Source organism: Sciurus vulgaris, assembly GCF_902686455.1.
Source record: "Sciurus vulgaris genome assembly, chromosome: 15".
Taxonomy (NCBI): Eukaryota; Metazoa; Chordata; class Mammalia; order Rodentia; family Sciuridae; genus Sciurus; species Sciurus vulgaris.
Window position 1 is genome coordinate 56,828,140 of NC_136476.1, and position 19,316 is coordinate 56,847,455.

General features: G+C 46.2%; 2 protein-coding genes across 2 annotated transcripts in view; both read right to left on the bottom strand.

Moving 5' to 3' along the window:
- Nucleotides 1–19,316, bottom strand: part of GABBR2 (gamma-aminobutyric acid type B receptor subunit 2) — a 347,122-nt gene that overhangs the window by 306,661 nt on the left and 21,145 nt on the right. The window lies entirely within an intron of this gene.
- LOC306645096 (integrator complex subunit 12-like) lies at nucleotides 15,354–17,139 on the bottom strand. Its single transcript, XM_079112399.1, has 2 exons — nucleotides 16,956–17,139; nucleotides 15,354–16,853 (listed from the first exon to the last, which is right to left on the bottom strand). The coding sequence occupies exon 2, from the start codon at nucleotides 16,842–16,844 to the stop codon at nucleotides 15,456–15,458; it is 1,389 nt and encodes a 462-aa protein (XP_078968525.1). The 5' UTR covers nucleotides 16,845–16,853; nucleotides 16,956–17,139; the 3' UTR covers nucleotides 15,354–15,455.

A 19,316-nucleotide genomic window follows, 5' to 3' on the forward strand; every position in this document is an offset into this window, starting at 1 on the left:
AAGCAGCAACCTGACCAAGTGGATACACTGCCATGCCAGAGCAGTATCTTTGCTAAATCATATTAACACAGTCTCGGGCACACGGTATGTGACCACCAAGTGGGCAAATTCATTCTTTTCTATCTCACGAGGAAGAAGGATCAGAAACCGTTTGCATTCCAAGGAAACAAATGTCAGCACGCGTTCACAGCCTGTGTGCAGGGCTATGTTTGTTCTCTCACTCTCTGTTACAGTCTGAAGGGACCTAGACAATCTGGACACCATGCTGGTCTTTTATGTCAATGGATTCCTGTTAATTGGGCCAGGGGAGCAAGGGGCAAGTCCACCTTGGTAAGACATGTATACCCCAGAGGAAATTAGATAAAGCCCCCAAAGACTCAGAGCCTACCTTGCCAGCAATGTGTTAGGGATGCCGATGCTGAGACAGTCTCTCCAGAGTAAAGAACTAATTGTGCATCTTGCACCTCTCAACACTAAGAAGACTCCTTCGGTTCCAACAGCAGCATATTTCACTCTTGAGAACACTGTTCTGACCCATTTGCAGGTTGACAGAGAATGTGACCAGCTGTGAATAGATGCCAAGGCAGAAAAGTCTCTGCAGCGGGTCCAGGCTGTGGCCCAAGCAGCCCTGACAATTCAGCCATATGACCCAGCAGACCTCACGGTACTACAAGGACCTGGTGGGAAGAATATGCCATGTGGAGTTTGTGTCAAGCCTGAATAGGAGAATCACAACATAGACCCTGGGGTTCTGGAGCAGGGCCATGCCATCTGCAGCAGAGAACTGCACGGCGTTCAGAAAGCAGCACTTAATGTGCTACTGAGCCCTGGTGGAGATGGAGTGTGGCCTCCCACTCACCAGGGCTGTTCGAACTTCTCACATTGCCGAGCAGCCAACCTGCCAGCAATAAAGACCAAAGCTGAGCCCCATATGGCACCAACCCTTGAGGAACCAACCGGTCGCCTGGAGATGAGCTGATTCCGCTGGACACCTTCAACCTCAGAAAGGGGAACCATCTATCTTGACGGAACTCAAGACACATTCAGGTATGGGTTTACCTGTCCTCTGCAGAGCCTAGCCAGCACTACTGCCCACAGGCTCAGAGTGCTGGACTCAACGGCAGGATCCTGTACATCACTTCAAGGCACCTACCTCACGGCAAGAGTGAGGTCATGTGGCTGTGGGGTCTACCAGTCCTGTCACAGACTGAATCACCCAGAAGTCACCAGCCTGATAGAGCAATGGAATGACCTTCTGAAGGCTTGACTGAGGAACCAGCTTGGAGATGACCCTCCACAGGATGAGGTACCATGTTCCGGGACAAAAGCTAGTCAATGACCTAAATGAATGAACACTGACAGGTACTGTGTCCCCATGTGGGCCTGGAACCCATGGCTAGAGGCAGGAATGTCCCTGTTCAACTCCCTCACTGCAGTCCACTTGGAGAATTCCTGCTACTCATGCTGGCACTTCAGGTGAGGGTCTAGAGCAGCTTTGTCCCAAAAGAACTCACTATGACTATGGAAACATCCTACCCCCATGCCATCCAATATGGTAGCCACAGCCACATGTGGCCACTGAGCACCTAAAAGGGCTGGTGAACTGAAGAACTGGATTTTAATTTTATTTTAAACTTAAATATCTACTGGTGGCTAGTGGCTACTGCATTGTCCAGCACAGGTCTAGAGGGCCTGATGCTGAGGGAGAATGCTTCCGATGTGGGATAATAGCAAGAGGCCCTTTAAACTTTAAGCTCCAGCAACCACCTGGTCAAGGTGTCAGGAACCCAGCAGGCAAGGAGGGGAGTCACCTACTGGCAGGAGAAACTGACCCCAGGCATCAGAGGGGTAGGGCTGCTCTTGGTGAGTGGGGGCCCACAAGAGTGCCCCATCCTTCCCCCTCCATCTCTTACAGGTGTTATTCCAGAGGATGGCCCTGCCCACAGCCTCCTATGTGCACATCTCTGCTTAGAGCATGTTTCCCAAGAACTCTGACCTAAGACATCTGTATGTACTTATTCGACCTAGTTGTTTACAGCTTCAGTGGACACTGGGGGCTCCACCCAAGCTCCTTTGCTAGGACGACAGGCCTATCTTGCAGCTGCTGACAGCTCCCAACTGAGTCCCTTAGTGGAACTTGTCCTTGGTCTCAGAGAGCCACCTCATGCCCAGAGGCAGCCTGCAGCCAGTGACTGGCTGGTGTAAGGAAATGGAGGCCCGGCCTCATCGCCTCAGTAGGTACAACCCTGAAGGGTCGTGCCAGCCCAGGCTCCCCGTGGGCTCAGCTGTGGCACCAGCTGAAACTGTACGCTAGTGGATTCCACGTCTGCCTTCTCCAGTGTCCTCTCCTGCCAACGTGTGACCTTCTGGGCACTCCCCAGCAAGCTCCATGCAAGCGGTTCTCCATCCCTGCGCCCCTTTCCTGGACCTGACTTATCATTACCGTGGTTCTGGTTTTCAGACATTTGTAAATTTTGTGCTCAAACTTAGCACTGTGGTTGCGGCTCCTTGGTGTCCTGCTCAGAAGGTCCTAGAACCTCCCTGTGATTCTATCAGGAGCCCCTGCTGCTACTTTTATGGCTTTTTTTTTTTTTTACTTCGGAGGCTCACATATGGAAATCATTTTGCTGTAGGAAGTGAGCTTTTAACTCTTTTTTTCATTGTGATGAATATACATATAACAAATTTTGCCATCTTAGCCGTTTTTAAGTACAATCCAATGGTGTGAAATTTCATTCACAAGTCGTGTGACCATGGTCACTATCCGTCTCCAGAACTTCCTCACCATCCCCAGCTGAAGTGCCGCGCCTCTCAACATTCTTCTGCTCCCCTCTCCCAGGTCCTGGCAACTGCCGTTCTACTTTGTTTCCATCTGATAACCCCTAGTACCTCATAAAATTAGAATCATATAAAATATGGGGGTTTTTCTGTGCCCGTTCTCAAGTTTCATCCATATTATAGCATTATCAGAATTTTTTCCTATTTATCTTTTTGTTTTTTTGGTACCAGGGATTGAACTCGGGCGCTCGGCCACTGAGCCACCTTCCCAGCCCTATTTGTATTTTTACTTAGAGACAGGGTCTCACTGAGTTGTTTAGCACCTTGCCGTTGCTGAGGCTGGCTTTGGACTCATGACCCTCCTGCCTCAGCCTCCAAAGCCGCTGGGATTACAGGCATGCGCCACTGTGTTTGGCAGAATTTTTTTCCTTTTAAAGGCTGAATAATATCCCAGTGAGAGAGAGAGAGAGAGAGAGAGAGAGAGAGAGAGAGAGAGAGAGAGAGAGAGAGTGTGTGTGTGCATTTTGTTTCCCCATTTAATCATGGATGAACATTTGGTCTGTTCCACCTCTTGGCTAATTGTGGACAGGCAGTGCTGCTATGAACAGGGTGCACAGAGTTTTGTCCCTGCCTCTGCTTTCCATTCCTGCGGGTGCACATCTGGAAGAGGAGTGGCTGGATTTTATGATGACTGTTTACTGGGGACAGGGACAGTCATGCTATTGCCACGGTGCATTCTGCCACCGATAGTGCTGCAGAGTTTCCATTTCTGCACCGCCTCGCGGGTCCTGGTTACTTTGTTTGCTGGTGCGAGCTTTGTTTCGTCTGTTTTCTTTTATTCCAGCCATCCTAATGGGTGTGAAGCGGTATTCCAGGGCGTGTGAACCGCAGTACCCTAATCGTTGGTGGTGCTGAGCATCTCTCCATGGGTTTATGGGCCATTGGGACATCTTCTTTGGAGATGTGTCTATTGAAGTCCTTTGCCCATTTTCTGAACTGGGTTGTTTTTAACCTTTTAACTTTTTTAATGCAAGTAACCAGCCATCCTCGATGCCCTTTGTTGAAAAACTTCATTTCCTCAATTATTTCACATACTACATGTATCACATATTAAATTATGGTATTTATTTGGCATGCTTCTGGAGTTTCTATTCTGTCCCTCTGATAAGTCAATCAGTTTTTGGTTATTCAGCATGCCACTTTAATTAATATCCTTTGTAAGTCATCTTATTAGCTGCTATTTTTTTTTATTTTAAGCTGCTTTGAATCATTCTAGGAAGAAGGCAGATTATTAATACCATAAATCTTAATACCTAAGGTGTTATCAAATCATCATTCCTCAAATACAAACAGTGCACTCTTGCAGGGGCCAGAGGATACAGGACAGACGGGGGCTGGGCACAGGTACACACAACCAGGTAGGCATACAGGTGCAGGAGACCAGAAGTGCCTACGGGGAGCCTCATCCAAGCAGTCGGGAAGGCTTCCCGCGGGAGGTGTTCTGAGAGCTGGGATCTCAGGTAGAACTGAGCAAGTGACCGGCAGCAGCGCTGACAGGTGTGTTCCAGGCCAACGGCAGCCTCCAGCTGAGATGGACCAGGGGTAAAGGTCAGGCCAGGCAGGCAAGACCCCAAGGGCCACCTGAAGGATTTTGGACTTTCTTCTCAGAGCAGTAGGGAGACTTGAAGGCTCCTTAAAAACTGAGATGTACTTCACACTCCGCACAATTCAGTCATTCAACGGACAATTCAAAGGTTTTGAGTATATTCCCACGGATAGACAACCAACCATTGCCATGGTCGATTTTAGAACACTTCATCACTTCAGAAAGAAACCCCAGATATCACCCCACACCTAATGGCTACTCTCAAAAAAGTTTTAGCTGGGCATGATGGTGCATGCTTATAATCCCAGTGGCTCAGGAGGCTGAGACAGGAGGATTGCAAGTTCAAAGCCAACTTCATCAATAGCAAGGCACTAAGCAACTCAGTGAGACCCTGCCTCTAAATAAAATACAAAATAGGGCTGGACATGTGATTCAGTGGTTGAGTTCAATCCCTGGTACCCTCCCCAAAATTTTTTTTAAATAAAGAAAGAAAACAGCAGCGTTGGTGAGAAGGTGAAGGAATCAGAACCTCGCACACCATTGTTGAGAATGTAAAATGTCCAGCTGCTATGCAAAATGGTATGTGATTCCTCAAAAACTTAGATGTAGGATTACCATATGATCAGCAGTTTCACTTCTGGGTGCATACCCAGAAGAACTAAAAGCAAGGTCTCAAAAAGGTCTTTGTGCAGCAATATTCACAATAGCTAAAATGTGGGAGCAGCCCAAGTGTCTATCAACAGATAAATGGATTGAAAAGTGCAGTTTATACCCACGAGGGAACAGTATTTAGCCTTAAAAAAGGAAGGAAACTTTAACAAATGCTACATAGATAAACCTTGAAGACATCCTGCTAAGCAAAATAAGCCATCACAAAAGACAAACACTGTAGGATTCCACTTCCAAGAAGTACCTAGAGGAGTCCACATCTCAGGGACAGAAAACAGAGTGGTGTTCGTTGGGGCTGTGGGTAGGAGCAGGTGGAAGGTCCAGGGTTTCAGTTTTGCAAGATGAAGGAAGTTATGGAGATGGATGGTGGCAATGGCCACATGACACTGTGAGTGTATTTAACACCACTGAACTGCACGTTTTCTAAAATGGTCAAGATGCTATTATATAGCTTAACAATGCTGTGTCACCAAACTCCAGAATTATTTCATCTTTGCAAAATCGAAGCTTGTGTCCACTAACCAACTCCCCAGCCTTCTCCTCCCTGAAACCGTGGCTGCCATTCTACTTTCGTCTCTGGGACCGGGACACCTCTGGATCGCTCACGTTAATGGAGATCTTATCTTGTCACCTGTCTTTTTGTGACGGGCTGATTTCGCTTGACGGGATGTTCCTGAATTTCACCCATGTTCCAGCATGGATCAGGACTTTCTTCCTTTTTAAATGAAAACACAGATTTCTTTTTTCACTGAGCAGCAAACGGCATAGTTTCATGCAAAGCACTTTTTTCTTCAATGCAAACTAAGGTTTCTCTTCAAGGTTTCCAAGGTTGCTTCCGCTTCTGATTGTCAAGTCTTTCTGCGTCAGGCTCGCTCTGGCCAGTCACGCACAGCATTACGCGGACACCTGCTCTTCATGACCTGAGCTTATGACCTGGACCCCTTCAGCATCTTTCAAGTGGACAGAAGACTTCTCAGGTAAACAAAAGGATGAGGAGAAAAAGGGCTTTCCTCCATGGTTCCCGTTTGGTTATTTGCCGTTTTGTTTTTCTTTCATTACATTATCTATTGATGGACACTAAACAGTTTCTCTTGAAGATCAATCTGAAGCTTCTCATAAAGCTGATAGTCCTTCACTGCACACAAGTTGGTCACATCAACCTCCCTTAATTCTGAGAATTTTATGATCTAGTCTGAGAGATCTGGCAATTTCTTCTGCCTTTTATCATCCTGTCAGGCACACGACAGGCAATCTTCTACATTCACAATAATTTTATTACTTCATTACAGTGTAATCTGTTAGAACACATCATAAGCAATAATTTAAGCGCCTGAATGAACATTAAAATTCAAGTGAGTGTCAGGTCTCCACCAGAAGAAGGGACCATAGCAACCGAGACAGAAGAAACACGGAACCCCATCCACACACAGACAACGAGAACGTTCGCCAGAACTTACTCCTTTGCCTGCTGGCAAGATACACCCTGGTCTCAGAAACACTGAAATACTGAGGGAAGATGTGCACCGGAGAATGAAGAGGTTGTGGTGGCCTTACAGGGTAGAGGGACCGTAAGGAAGGTTTATGTATAGCAGTAAAAAGTGCCCGAAGGCATAAAGAGAACAAGGAAAAAAAGAGAGGGAGAAACAGACCCAAATAGATAGCAACCCCACAAAACCTTTCTTTTTTCTTTCTTTCTTTTTTTTTTTTTTTTTTTTTTCCCTCTCCTCCCTGTACTGGGGGTTCAATCCAGAGGCACTCTGCCACCAAGTCTCATCTCCAGGTCTTTCTTTTTTCGTTCTTCCTGTCATTATCTATTCACTTTTATTTTGAGACAGTCTCGCTAAGTGGCTGGGGCTGGCTGGCCTCCAATTTACAATCCTCCTGCCTCAGCCTCCAGGATCAGAGAGGGATGCCACCACACCCAGCTCACACAGCACTTTCTATACTCAAGAGTTATAATGCATAATGTCTTCTAGTCACATCATCATAGAGGTCAACTAAAGAAGACGGAGATGAAGATCTTGAATCATGAATAAGAGATGAAATTAAAAGCCCTGTATCTTGGAAAGAGGGATGTTATCTTATCTCTAAGATGCACAGGTGAAGGGAGAGAGTGCTCACTGCTCCTATTTTCTTGTTTATTCTTCTACAATGAACATATATGGGAGTAGGTTTTATAAGTTAGAAAAGCAAGGAATAAAAACATTTTAAAGAGAAATGCCAAATGGCCAATCTTTTAAAAGAAAACCTATGGTGTTTAAAAGTGGAAACCTTAATTCCCCGCAAATAAACGCTCTGCTTGGCGCGACTCACGCCCTGCAGATCCTGAGTCCCTGCACGTTGAGTGAGCATGGGTGATCTCGTGACATCACCTGTGGGGAGCCCTGGTTTTGCTGCAAAGTGCTGCTCTGCCAGCGAGCCCTGCCTGACCTGAGCTCAGGGCTCACACCTCAGCTGCTGCCTCTGAAGGTCACCGGCCGCCCTGCTCAGGAGGAGATGAATGATAAGGGGCCTCACCTGGGGTCCCTCAGTCACTGCGAATCCCATCCCAGCCGCACACACCACATCAATCTGGGGAGGGAGCAAGGTTTATAAACCTTGCTTAACAAGGGGGACGTTCCCCCCTCCAGCCTTGACCGCTGGGGCTGGTTGGCCATTTCTGCCTGTCGCGCTCCAGGGAGGGAGCAGGGAGGTTTGATGACCTTCCCTCAGCCCCTCTCCCCTTGGTGCCCAGGCACAAGAGCAACCTGCGGGATTGCTGCTAGCTGGCGTGGAAGGGCGGCCCTCCGTGGCTTCCCAAGGCCTGATTCAGGCACGTCGCCCCTACTTACAGGTTGGCTGAACCCATCCACACAGATTTCCTCGACAGTCTTCTGACAGTCACAAGCCTCGCGAACATGTGGAGCCACCCTAGGAGCCTGCGCCTGGTCCCCTTCTGCTCCTGTTGTTAGTGCTGGTTTCTGGTTCAGACTGAGGGGTGGGGGACAACGTGGGAATGGATTAGAGAAGGTCCCAGCAGCAGGGTCCAGGCTACCCGATGACAGGCCAGAACCTTGCACCTGGCCTGATGGAAGTCCAGACTGGAGGGACAGAAGCACTGCCGCCGTGGGCAAGAGGACGACAGACGACGCAAGAACAGAGCTTGCCCAGCATGAGATGCCAGTCCCTCCACCCGCGGGAGCGCTGGAGGGCCAGGCCTGAGCTGGGTCCGGAGGTAGAGCTGGCCGTCAGCGCCCCGCTGGGAGCAGTCGCTTGCTCACTCTCGGGAGCTCTGGGGCACCCCGAGTGCAGAGGTTGAGGTGAGGGAGGGGCTGAGAGTGAGAGCCGCCCCACAGTGGCAGGGACAGCAGCAAAGCTAGCTTCATTCCTCGCTGCACCCTCTCCCGATTCTGCCTCTGCAGGTCCTGGAGGCAGGCGTCTCAGACACTAGAACAGAAAGGAATCACCAAATCTTAGAATGAGAATTCGGCGGGCTGGCCTCCATCTCGCAGAGGAGGTCATGGTGGATCAGAAGAAGCACGTGACTTCCCCGACCTCCCAGCACATCCAGGGCAAAGGATGAGACCTGGGGGCTCCGACCAGGAGGGAGGGTCCTTTTCTGGCCCCAGCCCCTAGTCAAACATGCGGAGACGGAACACAGACGGGTTTCCCCTGATAGGAACTGGGAACCGAATGGAGATATCTCAACAGGGCAACGGTCCCTGGGCCGGTGTCCAAAGAAGGCTTGAGGGACAGGGAGCTGAGCCTGCAGCAGGTAGGCCAGCTGCTGTGATAGGGTCTGGGCCAGCTCCATCAGCAGGGGGGCTACAAAGAAAGGCTAAGAGTAGACACCATGACCCGAAAATATGGAGGGAGTTGGCTGGCAAGAGAAGAGAGAGGGTCAAGAGAGGGGTGTCAGAGGGGAAGCCAAGGCCCTCAGTTATGTGACCCAGAGGAGGACAGTCCCAAGAAATCAGGAGAACAAGCCACCTTTGTGTGGTGGGCTCAGTTTGAGCTACGCAGGGCTGGCTATGTGCCTGGGGAAGGAGCCATCAAGTCCAAGGAGCCATGTGAAGGTGGGGTGTGAGAGAACTCCAGATGGATGAGGACTAAAGAGTAACAGGTGGGGACAACTAACCTGTGGGCTTCCTCCTAATTTCTGTTGCCACAAACTTAGAGAACATGCATCCAAGGAGCAGCACAGGATCCATGATGCCCTTTGCTTTTCTGTACAGGTATTGGTTAAACCAGTGAATGGCAGGGTGGTATGGAGGAGGGGACACACGAGAACCCATCAGATGTTCCTTCATTCGACACTGAGCATCTACTACATGCGTCATTGAGCAGGTGCTCCTCTGAGCTCTTTCTCACTTTCCTTCTTTCTGGGGTAAGACTACTTTCCACCTGTGGTAGACTGAATAATGACCCCCAAGGAGATCCGTGTTCTAGTCCCCGAAACCTTTGTGTTAACTTATATGGCCAAAGGGACTTTAAAAATGTGATTGGTTAAGAACCTTGAGATGAGATTGTCTCGGATCATCCAGGTAGGCTCAGGGTCATCACAAGGGTCCTTAGAAAGAGGATACAGGAGGTCAGAGTGGATCATGGAGATGTGAGCATGGAATCAAGAAGTTTGATTGATACAAGGAAGGCACCATGAGCACCATGAGCAAGGAATTGGGTGCCACATCCAGCATGGCTATTAATCCAGAAACTACAAGGGTCGATGGGAAATTGAGAAAAGACAGACACACATAGAAAGAAAGCTGAGACCAGGTGGGACACTATCCTCTGATAGAGGAATAATGACCCAGAGCTAGCTCAGCATGTTTATTATATAGATTTTATCATCAAAAGGTTATTCGAGGGAAAGTTTCTGCAAAGCAGACAGCCTTGAAGTTCATGGTCACTTGTGAGACACCAGGATTATCTTATTATGCCCAGAATTCTCTATCTCCAGGAATTGGTGCCTGAGCTCAAGGTCCAGACTGATATAATTCTGCACCTTAGCATGGAGCCTCCTCAGGCCCAGTGTCACCATAGCAACTGGCCCATCTTGACCTGCACCTTTGCAGAGGAAGTTCCCAGTGCAAACAGTCACAAGGCAGTCAGAGATCATGACTCAAATTGCCACTCTCCCCAAAGCTGGACAAGGTGAGGGGTTTCTTTTCAGAGGGTCTGGAAGGAACCAGCCCTGCCTACATCTTGACTTTCACAAGACCCATTTTTGGACTCCTGACCTCCAGACAATAAGAAAATGAAATTTTGGGTTTTTAAAGTCACTAAGTTTGTGATTATTTATGATAACAGCAATAGGATAGTAATATGGCACACCATTAAATTTAAGATGAGCACTTGGCCACCTAGCTAGAGATTAAATGTAACCCACCTTCCTGGCAGCTAGAAATGAAGACATGAGTAATTTCTAACAATGAACTTGAATGGAAGTTATAAGTTCAACTTCTGGTTCATCGTCTGCCTGCTCTTGACTCTGCGCTTTCTCTCTGCTCTTCCTATTCTGGTGGATAGTAACACAGATGTGGCAGTGACCCTGTTACAACTACACCAGTGAGAACCAACCTTACAACATGAGGGGACAACAAGTGTTGAGGAACTGGGACCTCTGAATGACCTTGTGAAGCAGAGATGCCCCATTAGCCTGGACCAGCCTGATTGTTCATTGATGGAGAAATATATTTTTAACTTATTTAAGCTACTGTATTTTGGGTTTCTTTGTCATAGCAGCTCACCTGTAACCCAAGCACACAGACTAAAAGAAATTCCAACAAACAAGCACAGCACTGGATGTTCACAGTATTGTAGGGCGGATATTACAATACAGAAGTGAGCAAGATGCCCTGGAAGCACATGGGACCCTGTGATGCAGGGAAAGAATTCGAGGTTGGGACTGGAGACCTCATGGCTATTCACTCAACAAATGGGACACCAATCCCAAGCCCCGCTGACTTATGAGCCCATACAACAAAAGGAGTAGCATGAGATGAAACCATCTTCCACATGGCCAATCTGATCCCAAGTGTGCTGCCAGTGCCTGAGTCTCACCATCGGTGGCGACTATTTTCAACTCAAGAAGATGGCCTGGCCACTTGCAGGCCTCCAGACCCAGGCTTCTGACCAGGGGGAGGTGCGCACTGGTCAGCTCCAGGCAGCTGCAGGCTCGACCCAAACAATGACTGGGTGGAAAATGAACAGCCCTGCTCTGGTTTTTCACACATTCATAACTTGAGAGCGACTGAGGCAGGTTTGCCACATCTTATTGAATTCAGTTTTGCCAATTTGTCAGAACTGTTTTTCTAGCTTTTGTGGTGGTTTCTGGCTCCATTTTCTATCTTTTTATGTCTTTTTCACTTGTAGCCAATTATGCCTGCTCTGCCAAAAAAAAAAAAAAAATGTATATACACACACACACACATATATATATATATATATGTATATGGAATAGATGAACCAAAATATGCCTAAAACCAGAGTATGGAAGATGGTCCTCAAACACAAGTCCAATCACATCATTTCCCTGCTCAAAATCCTCAGGTGTCCCATGGCCGGAAAGCTCTGCAAGCACTGTCCCCTCTGGTTCTCCAGCGCAGCCCTGCACCTCCACCACTCTGCTACAGTGCCAAGGGCCCCCTTCTCTTCCTCAAGTTCCCCAGGGTCTTGGGGCCCTGTCGCTGCCCTTCCAGCCTCGACAGCTCCAGGGCCATCTCTCCTTCCATGTGCTCTCTCTCCAGTGCCAGCCCAGTGGACCTCTCTGGACAGTTTAGATAGAACCCACCCACCCGGCGCCACGACCACTCATTCCTGACTCTCCTTTTCTAGAACAGGTGGAGCAGCCCTAATCGTAAAGTCCAAAATCCGAAATGCTGCAAAATGCAAAAACCCAAAGTCAGGAGTAATAGGCCAAACAACCACAGCCTGTCCTCAGGGGTGGCTGAGTCACTGACACCTTGGCTTCCTGCGGTTCCACGTATACAAACTTCATTTCATGCACAAAATTATTTAAAATATTGTAGAAGATCACCTTCAGGCTATGTGTATGAGGTGTACATGAAACACACATGTTTTCGACTTAGGGCCCATCCCCAAGAGATTTCTTTACGTGTAAGCAAATATTCCAAAATACAAAATCTGAAAGACTTCTGGTCCCAAGCACGTCAGATAAGGGATGCTCAGATGCCTGGTGTGTTTTCCAGCTAGCAAGGTGAGATGGTGTGTTTCTTTATGCATCGTTGGTCTGTCTTGACTAGCATGCAAGCTCTCTGTGGACAGGATCTGCCCCCAGCTACTTCCAACATCACCTGGCGCACAGTAGATGGGGAGTATGTTTTAAATAAACAAAGGGTACACCAAAATTACCAATGCATGAAAATCTAGTAATGGGGACCAATCTTTTTTTGTCATTTCCTCATTTTGGACCTAATTTTCATCTCGATCACATTGTTTTCAGCTGAATTGCTTTAGAACAACTTGTTTTCCATCAAAACAACTGGTCCCAGCCTTGGGGGCACTTCCAACCACTGCCCTGCTCCAACCACTGCCACTTACTGTGTTTTAGAAGGCAGCTCTAATTCTCCAACCAAATAAAACACAACCCTTCCCAGCCACACCTTCACTGTGAGGTGCTCTGGCTGGAAAACCTGCTACCCAGATGGCAGCTGGCGAATTCAGGAGGTTGGTAATACCCATCTCCCCAAGGCTGCAATTAGCACTTGACAGGCACTTTAGGGCCCGCAATTTAAATGTCTATGGCATTGTAATTCGGCTCTTCATTGAGGCAAACATGATACTAACCTCATCAGGAAAACTGGATGAAATGCCTCCTCACATTTATGGCCTCCTAGTTGATGCACAAGGGGAGGGGAAGTTCCTAGTCACCCCACCTCCAAATTTTCGCAGTGCTTTCTCTTTCACATCTTCCAAAATTTCATGCCAATGACTGGATATGCAGCCACTGGTGCCGATCCTTGTAAACTGAGCACCAATTCAGGGAAAGATGAGAATCTAGCTCGAGGTGGTGGTTTGTCAATCAGGCCTCCATACAGTTGGGAATGAATGATCATGCTCTGAGGACCGTCCTTACTCCCATGCATACAAGGTGTGACTTGAAGTTCACCTGCCTATAGAGAAAACCCTTTGAAATGCAAAACATTCATGGGAAAGGCTGAGAAAGCATTTTTAAAGATCCAGTATTTCCTTCAAAGTTAGATGAAACAAAACAAAACCTTCTTAGCCAATGAGACAGAGGACACCTCTAAGACTCAGACCACAGTCCGCATCCTAAGCGCTGGTCCAAAACAGTGTCACCCCGTCAAATTTAGGATGCAGACAAGAATGCTCATGCTCAGGACTTCTGCTCATTTCTGTCCCCAGTGTGGATGACAGACAACTGAAACCATAAACAAAGAGGCAAGATAAAATATTGGAATGGAAGAGGCAGAAGTACAGCTGTCATGGAGTTAGGACCTTCTGGGAAACTGAGGCAGTAGGAAGCCCCCCCCCCCCCCCTCAAGCCCTGATTCTTGCAATCAAGTCAGAAAGATTTCAGACATGTTGCTCAGAGTAACAGGAATGAATTTATTGAAGGGATAGGAAAAGGGAAAGGGGACACTCTCAAGGGAGAGAATGGGTCCTCTCAGAGAGGGGAGGGACAACATGCCTCTCCTGCACTCGAGTTTTATTGGGGGTCCTAGAGAAGTTTCCAGAGAGTTCCACCTCCTGTCTCGACTGACAGGAGGGTGTCTGACATCAGACTTTCAAGTCCCCACTGCCATGACAAGTTAGGTCACCATGGCCCATGCTGACTAGTTCTATTGGATTCTTAACCATACAGTCTTACAGATTTCATGGTTAGCAGAAATAATCCTCATCTCCCAGAATTTCAGGATCTGGTCTATGAACAGGATCACAAAAGATTCCCCCTTCATGATAACTTGGATTCCTTCTATAGACATTATTTGAGGCCTGAATTTCTCCGGCAGATAACAGGTAGTTTGCTGAGGAAGGTGACCCTGTTCACTGAGGCCACGCAGGGCTGCAGGTAAGATGCTTCTTGGAAACGAAAGCAGGTGGGGGTCAGCACAGTGGGCCCACTTTACAGAATTATTCTCTTAACCCCGTGTTCCCATCATCCTCATCTCTCTGTCCCCTAACATTGCTATTCTGACTACCTGAGGAACCCAAGGAGCAATGAGAATGCTCAGATAGATGTCTGGTTAGGGTAGTAGTATTCACAACTTGAAGTTTTCTAGGTACCAACAATAATTAGAAGATACCTCTGGAGAAGAGGAGCCACCATAATAGTAAAATAATATCATTTGCAATTCAACAAAGATGAAAACACTGAGTAGCTTGCTTAGTGAAATCACCCTAAGTGGGATGTGTAGGAAGAGGGCTATCCTGGCTAGAGCTTCTCCGGAAATATTTGCTGAATGGATGTGATGGTTCAGGAAACACTGCCCCAAACTATGGAACTGTGGCACCTGAGAGAACAGCAGGTCCAGGAAGGCCCCTCTCCCCTTCCCTATCCTTCTTTATGAAGAAGGTCACTCCCTGACCTTCTCCTCTGAAGTGGGGCCTAACCCCCTAATTTCCAAGGGGCCCTCTGGACATTCAGAAGAAAGGAACATCTCTGTCTCTGAAGACACAGGGACACCAGAATCTGAACAAACACACCTTAGTCAGTTCCTCCAGGCTGATTACCATTAAGCCACACCCTCTGTGAAGGTCAACTTCAAAACTATCCGACTGTTCATCAAACCTAAACACAGAAGTAACACATTCACTTCATTTTCTTTGTGATACAAAGCTCAAGTGACTGAATGAGGAGGACATATCCATCCAGCAAGTACCAGACATTCCTATGAAACACAGGCTCCTGTGTTATCTAAAAGTTATATGAAATAAATTTGTATACTTTTCTCTTATAAAAGAGGCATTTTTTAAAAACACCCTGCACCAGGTATGGTGGTACACACCTGTAATCCCAGCAGCTTGGGAGGCTGAGATAGGAGGATTACAAGTTCAAGGCCAGCCAGCCTCAGCAACTTAGTGAGGTGCTAAACAACTTAGTGAGACTCTCTTTCAAAATCAAAAACAGTTGGGGATGTGGCTCAGTGGTTAAGCCTCTCTGGGTTCAGTCCCCAGTACCCAAATAAAACATGTTTCTGGAATATGCGGATGCAAAGCTGTAAAAGAGTTTAATATGCCCAAATCAATCTCTAAGTTCAAAGTTCCAACCAAAATTCGAACTTCATTATTATTTTTAGAACTCAACAAAATGATTCTTTTTTTTTTTTTTTTTTGATAATCAAGATTTTTATTAAATTACAGTGTATTATAGTTTATATCCTAATAGTAACCTTTTTTATCTTTAGGGTAAAATGATATAAAAACCTGGTTAGTCATATCACTTCTTGAGTTTCTTTTGGGCAGCTTTCCTCTTGACCATCTGTAATCGCTTCATAGCATTGAGTTGTGATTCTTGTGATGTTGGACCTTTAAGGGATGCTGAAGGATTGCTGCTGGATTCTGAAGTTGTTTTGCTTGTAGTACTTGTACTGGGTCCTGATGTACCACTATTTCCATTTCCACTTAATTGGCTGCTACTTCCTGGAACTAAACTACTGGGACTGGGAAGACCTACTGTGCTGACATTATCACAACTAACTGAACAGCTAAGGCCAGTTTTGCCTAAGGTTAGAGGTGGAGGGGGTTTCAATGGTACAGTGGGTGTAGTACTATTACCAGAACCTATTTTGGAACCTATTCCACCTTTGGTTGATGTTGCAAGACCAGTCAAACCCACAGGCTTCTGGTTAGCTGATGAGGTAGCAGGTTTTCCACTATTGTTTTGTGTCGTTGAACTCAGTTTTGCTGTTGATGGACTGGCGGAGGAAGTTTTGGCTCCAAAAGCAAGCCATGCATTTAGGCCACTAGTTGCTGAAGAGGAAACACTGGTACTAGAAGAATTTCCTGAAATAACTGGAGGTGTCTTTACTTCTGTTCTCTTGAATGCCTGGAAGGTTGTTTCTTGTTTGAGTTTAGTTTCTGGTTTCTTAACCAATGGATCTTTGACAGCGGGAGCTACAGAAACAACTGTGGGGGCTGGTTTCTGGGGTGGTTTCTGAGATTTTTGAGTCATTCTTTTCATTTGTCTGGTACATCGGGCACAGTACCACACCAGGCGAGGGTCATTCACTTCCTTGTCTGTCACCTGGGGTTTATGGCAATCTTGGTGGTAGAGATTATGGCACTCTTGACACTCTACTAATTGATTACCAGATGCCACTGTCATTTGTCTACAAACAACACAGGCCAATCCCATCTCCATGGCAAAATCATCAGCACTAGTCTCCTCAAAACTGGAAAGATCAGCCATAGCTAAATCCTTGCTTGTTTGGACAGTAATAGGAGAGGATCGTGTCTCCGGTTTCTCCAATCTAGGTTTCTTTGGAATATCAACTCCTTCAGTGACATCTGATTTCATTTTATCAGCAGGTCTCTTTTCAGCTTCCTTCTTTACTTTTTCTGTTGCAAGGACTTTGCCATTATTATTGCCAGAAGGAAGACTGGATGATGTTTTTGGCTCTTGTTTAACAGAAATAGATTTTGTGTTTGAAATTTTGGGAGGCTCCACATCCTTTTGAGTTGGACGATAACTTGAATCAATGCCCCGAGCCAAGGATTCATCAAGCAGTGCCTTTAACTTTTCAGCAGAATCTTTACTCTTTGAATGTAAGAAACCTAGTGCTTTCAGAAAAATGGGATCAAGTTCCAAGTTCACAGCAGCAGCCATTGCAAACACCTTCTATTGGCCTAATTTTATGTAGTTGAAGTGTACAATGGTTTATATCCAGAACAATCTGTTTTACTGCATACTGACCAATGGATTGATACCTAGAAGAACATTCCTCCACGGAGTACTCAGCTTTGGATTACATTAACGCCTTACAGACACGTCTGGAAATGCAGGACAGGCGAAAAAGGCCCCGAATCCAAAATTAGTCAAATTGCAGAGAAGCGCTCCGCCCCGCCACTCGGTCCGTTCCCGGTGGCTCCTTTCGAACCGGTCCGCACATCACCCGGCTCCGACAGCGGTAAAACCAAAATGATTCTTAAGTTCTAGCTTGAGGACAGTTAAGAAAATACTTGCAAAGAAGTCCCTTCCTGAAGGGGATTCTCTTATCAGATATTAGGGTGTGATACAAAGCTCAAGTGACTGAATTAGGAGGGTATATCCATCCAGCAAGTACCAGACATTCCTAGGAAACACAGCAGAAGTCTCAGAAACAGACCAACTACACATCAGGTTGATATTAGAAAAAAGTGGGAAAAAAAGTTATTCAACAAATGGTCTTGGGACTTAGGATTAACTACTTGGAAAAAATAGATATCATGAGAAGTTCACTTGATTTGAAAAATTTCTATATGTATAAAGAGTTAAACATTAAAAAATGAAACCATTAGTAGAACCAAATGAAAATCTAAGTGGGTTATTTATAAAGCCACAATATATCTACAGGACTTTCTAAGCCTGATGCCAGAAGCAGAAACCATAAAGAAATAAATCTAGCTATGCAAAATTTTAAGAACCAGCTACGTTGAAAAATACATAAAATTAAAAGACGTGAAAAAAAAAACAAAAAAATCCACTATATACATGGAATGGGGACAGAATATAGCAATTGTTCCTTTCTGAAGAAGTTTCACAAACCAGTAGGAAAGAACTTCACATATTAATAAAAACAGGCAAGAGATATGCCAAGTCGATTGGCTAAAAGAGAGGGCTCAATGAATCCCTAAATGCATTCAAACTTTCTCCTTTTTTTGCAATGCTGGGGGTGGAACCCAGGGACTCTCATAAGCTAGGGTCAGTAGTCTACCACTGAGCTACACCCCCAGCCCCGACCTTTCAAATAAAATTTTTTAAAAATGCAAAATAAGTTCCTGGACTACCCAGTTGGCAGAGGCTTTGATTTTTTTTTTTTTTTTTTTTTTTTTTTTTTTTTTTTTTTTTTTTTTTGGTATCAGGGATTGAACTCAGGGGCACTTAACCACTGAGCCACATGGCCAGTCCTTTTTTGTATTTAATTTAGAGACAGGGTCTCACTGAGTAGCTCGGGGCATCCACAAATTGCTGACTGGCTTTGAATCCGCCATCCCCCTGCCTCAGCTTTCTGAGCCGTTGGGATTACATGCTTGCACCAACATACCTGGCTTGATTTGGTTTTTTATCTAGTAGTGGTTTCCAGTTAGGAGGTACTCCAGATGAAGCCTCCCCACCCACCCATTGCTGACCCCACAGCTCTGCAGGCAGCCTAGGACAGGATTCTAGCATGTTCCTGCAGGTGGACTCCAGGGCTTCCTCCCCTCTGTACCACATCCCCGCTTAGAGGTCTTGGGCAAGTTTACTACAATATCTGAGCCTTAATGTTTTATCTGGAAGAGGAATAATAATAGCCCCTACCTATGTTATGAAAGTTAAAGATGGAATATATAAAGCCCATAGTGAGTTCTCCATAAATGGCAGAGATAACTACCCATTAAAATATTTAAATTTCATGTCCCCTTTGGCCCAACAAATGCAATACTCTAAGAAACAAAGAGAAGTGAATCTATTTTGTTTCAAGGCTGTGTACTGCAGCATTGTTTAGAATCGCCAACACACACCCCACCGCCAACACACACACACTCCACCACCACCACTACTAGCGACAACGCACATACTCAACAACAGATAATCTAGAGTCTAGTGGAAGGTTGGGAAGCCAGTTAAACATATGGAGTAGAGATGGAAAGGCCTAGAAATCTCTTCATAATATAGTGTTAAAGGGGAAAACTCAAACCATTCTACTACATTTTTTTTAACGGTGGGGAGGGGTAGCGGGCAGGCAGAGCCAGGCACGGTGGCACACGCCTGTAATCCTAGCAATTTGGGAGGCTGAGGCAGGAGGACTGCTAGTTCAAGGCCAACCTCAGCAATTTAGCAAGGTCCTAAGCAATTTTCTGAGACCCTGTTTCAAAACAACAAAATAAAAAAGGGCTGGGGATGTGGCTCAGTGGTTAAGCGACCCTGGTTCAATCCTCAGTATGAAAAAAAAAAAAAAAGGCAGGGGGTGGTGGCTGCAGGTAACAAGCAGCAGATGATCTGAATTTTATTTTTCTAACCGTGTGATAATAACAGCATATCAACAGTGATTATGTTAGATAGAGGGGTTATGAGTAATTTTAATTTTCTTTTTATTTGCATGCCCCAAATTTTCTCTAA

Bases quoted from the DNA above. Each gene is read 5' to 3' on its own strand.
- LOC306645096 (XM_079112399.1), bottom strand. From the start codon at position 16,844: ATGGCTGCTGCTGTGAACTTGGAACTTGATCCCATTTTTCTGAAAGCA.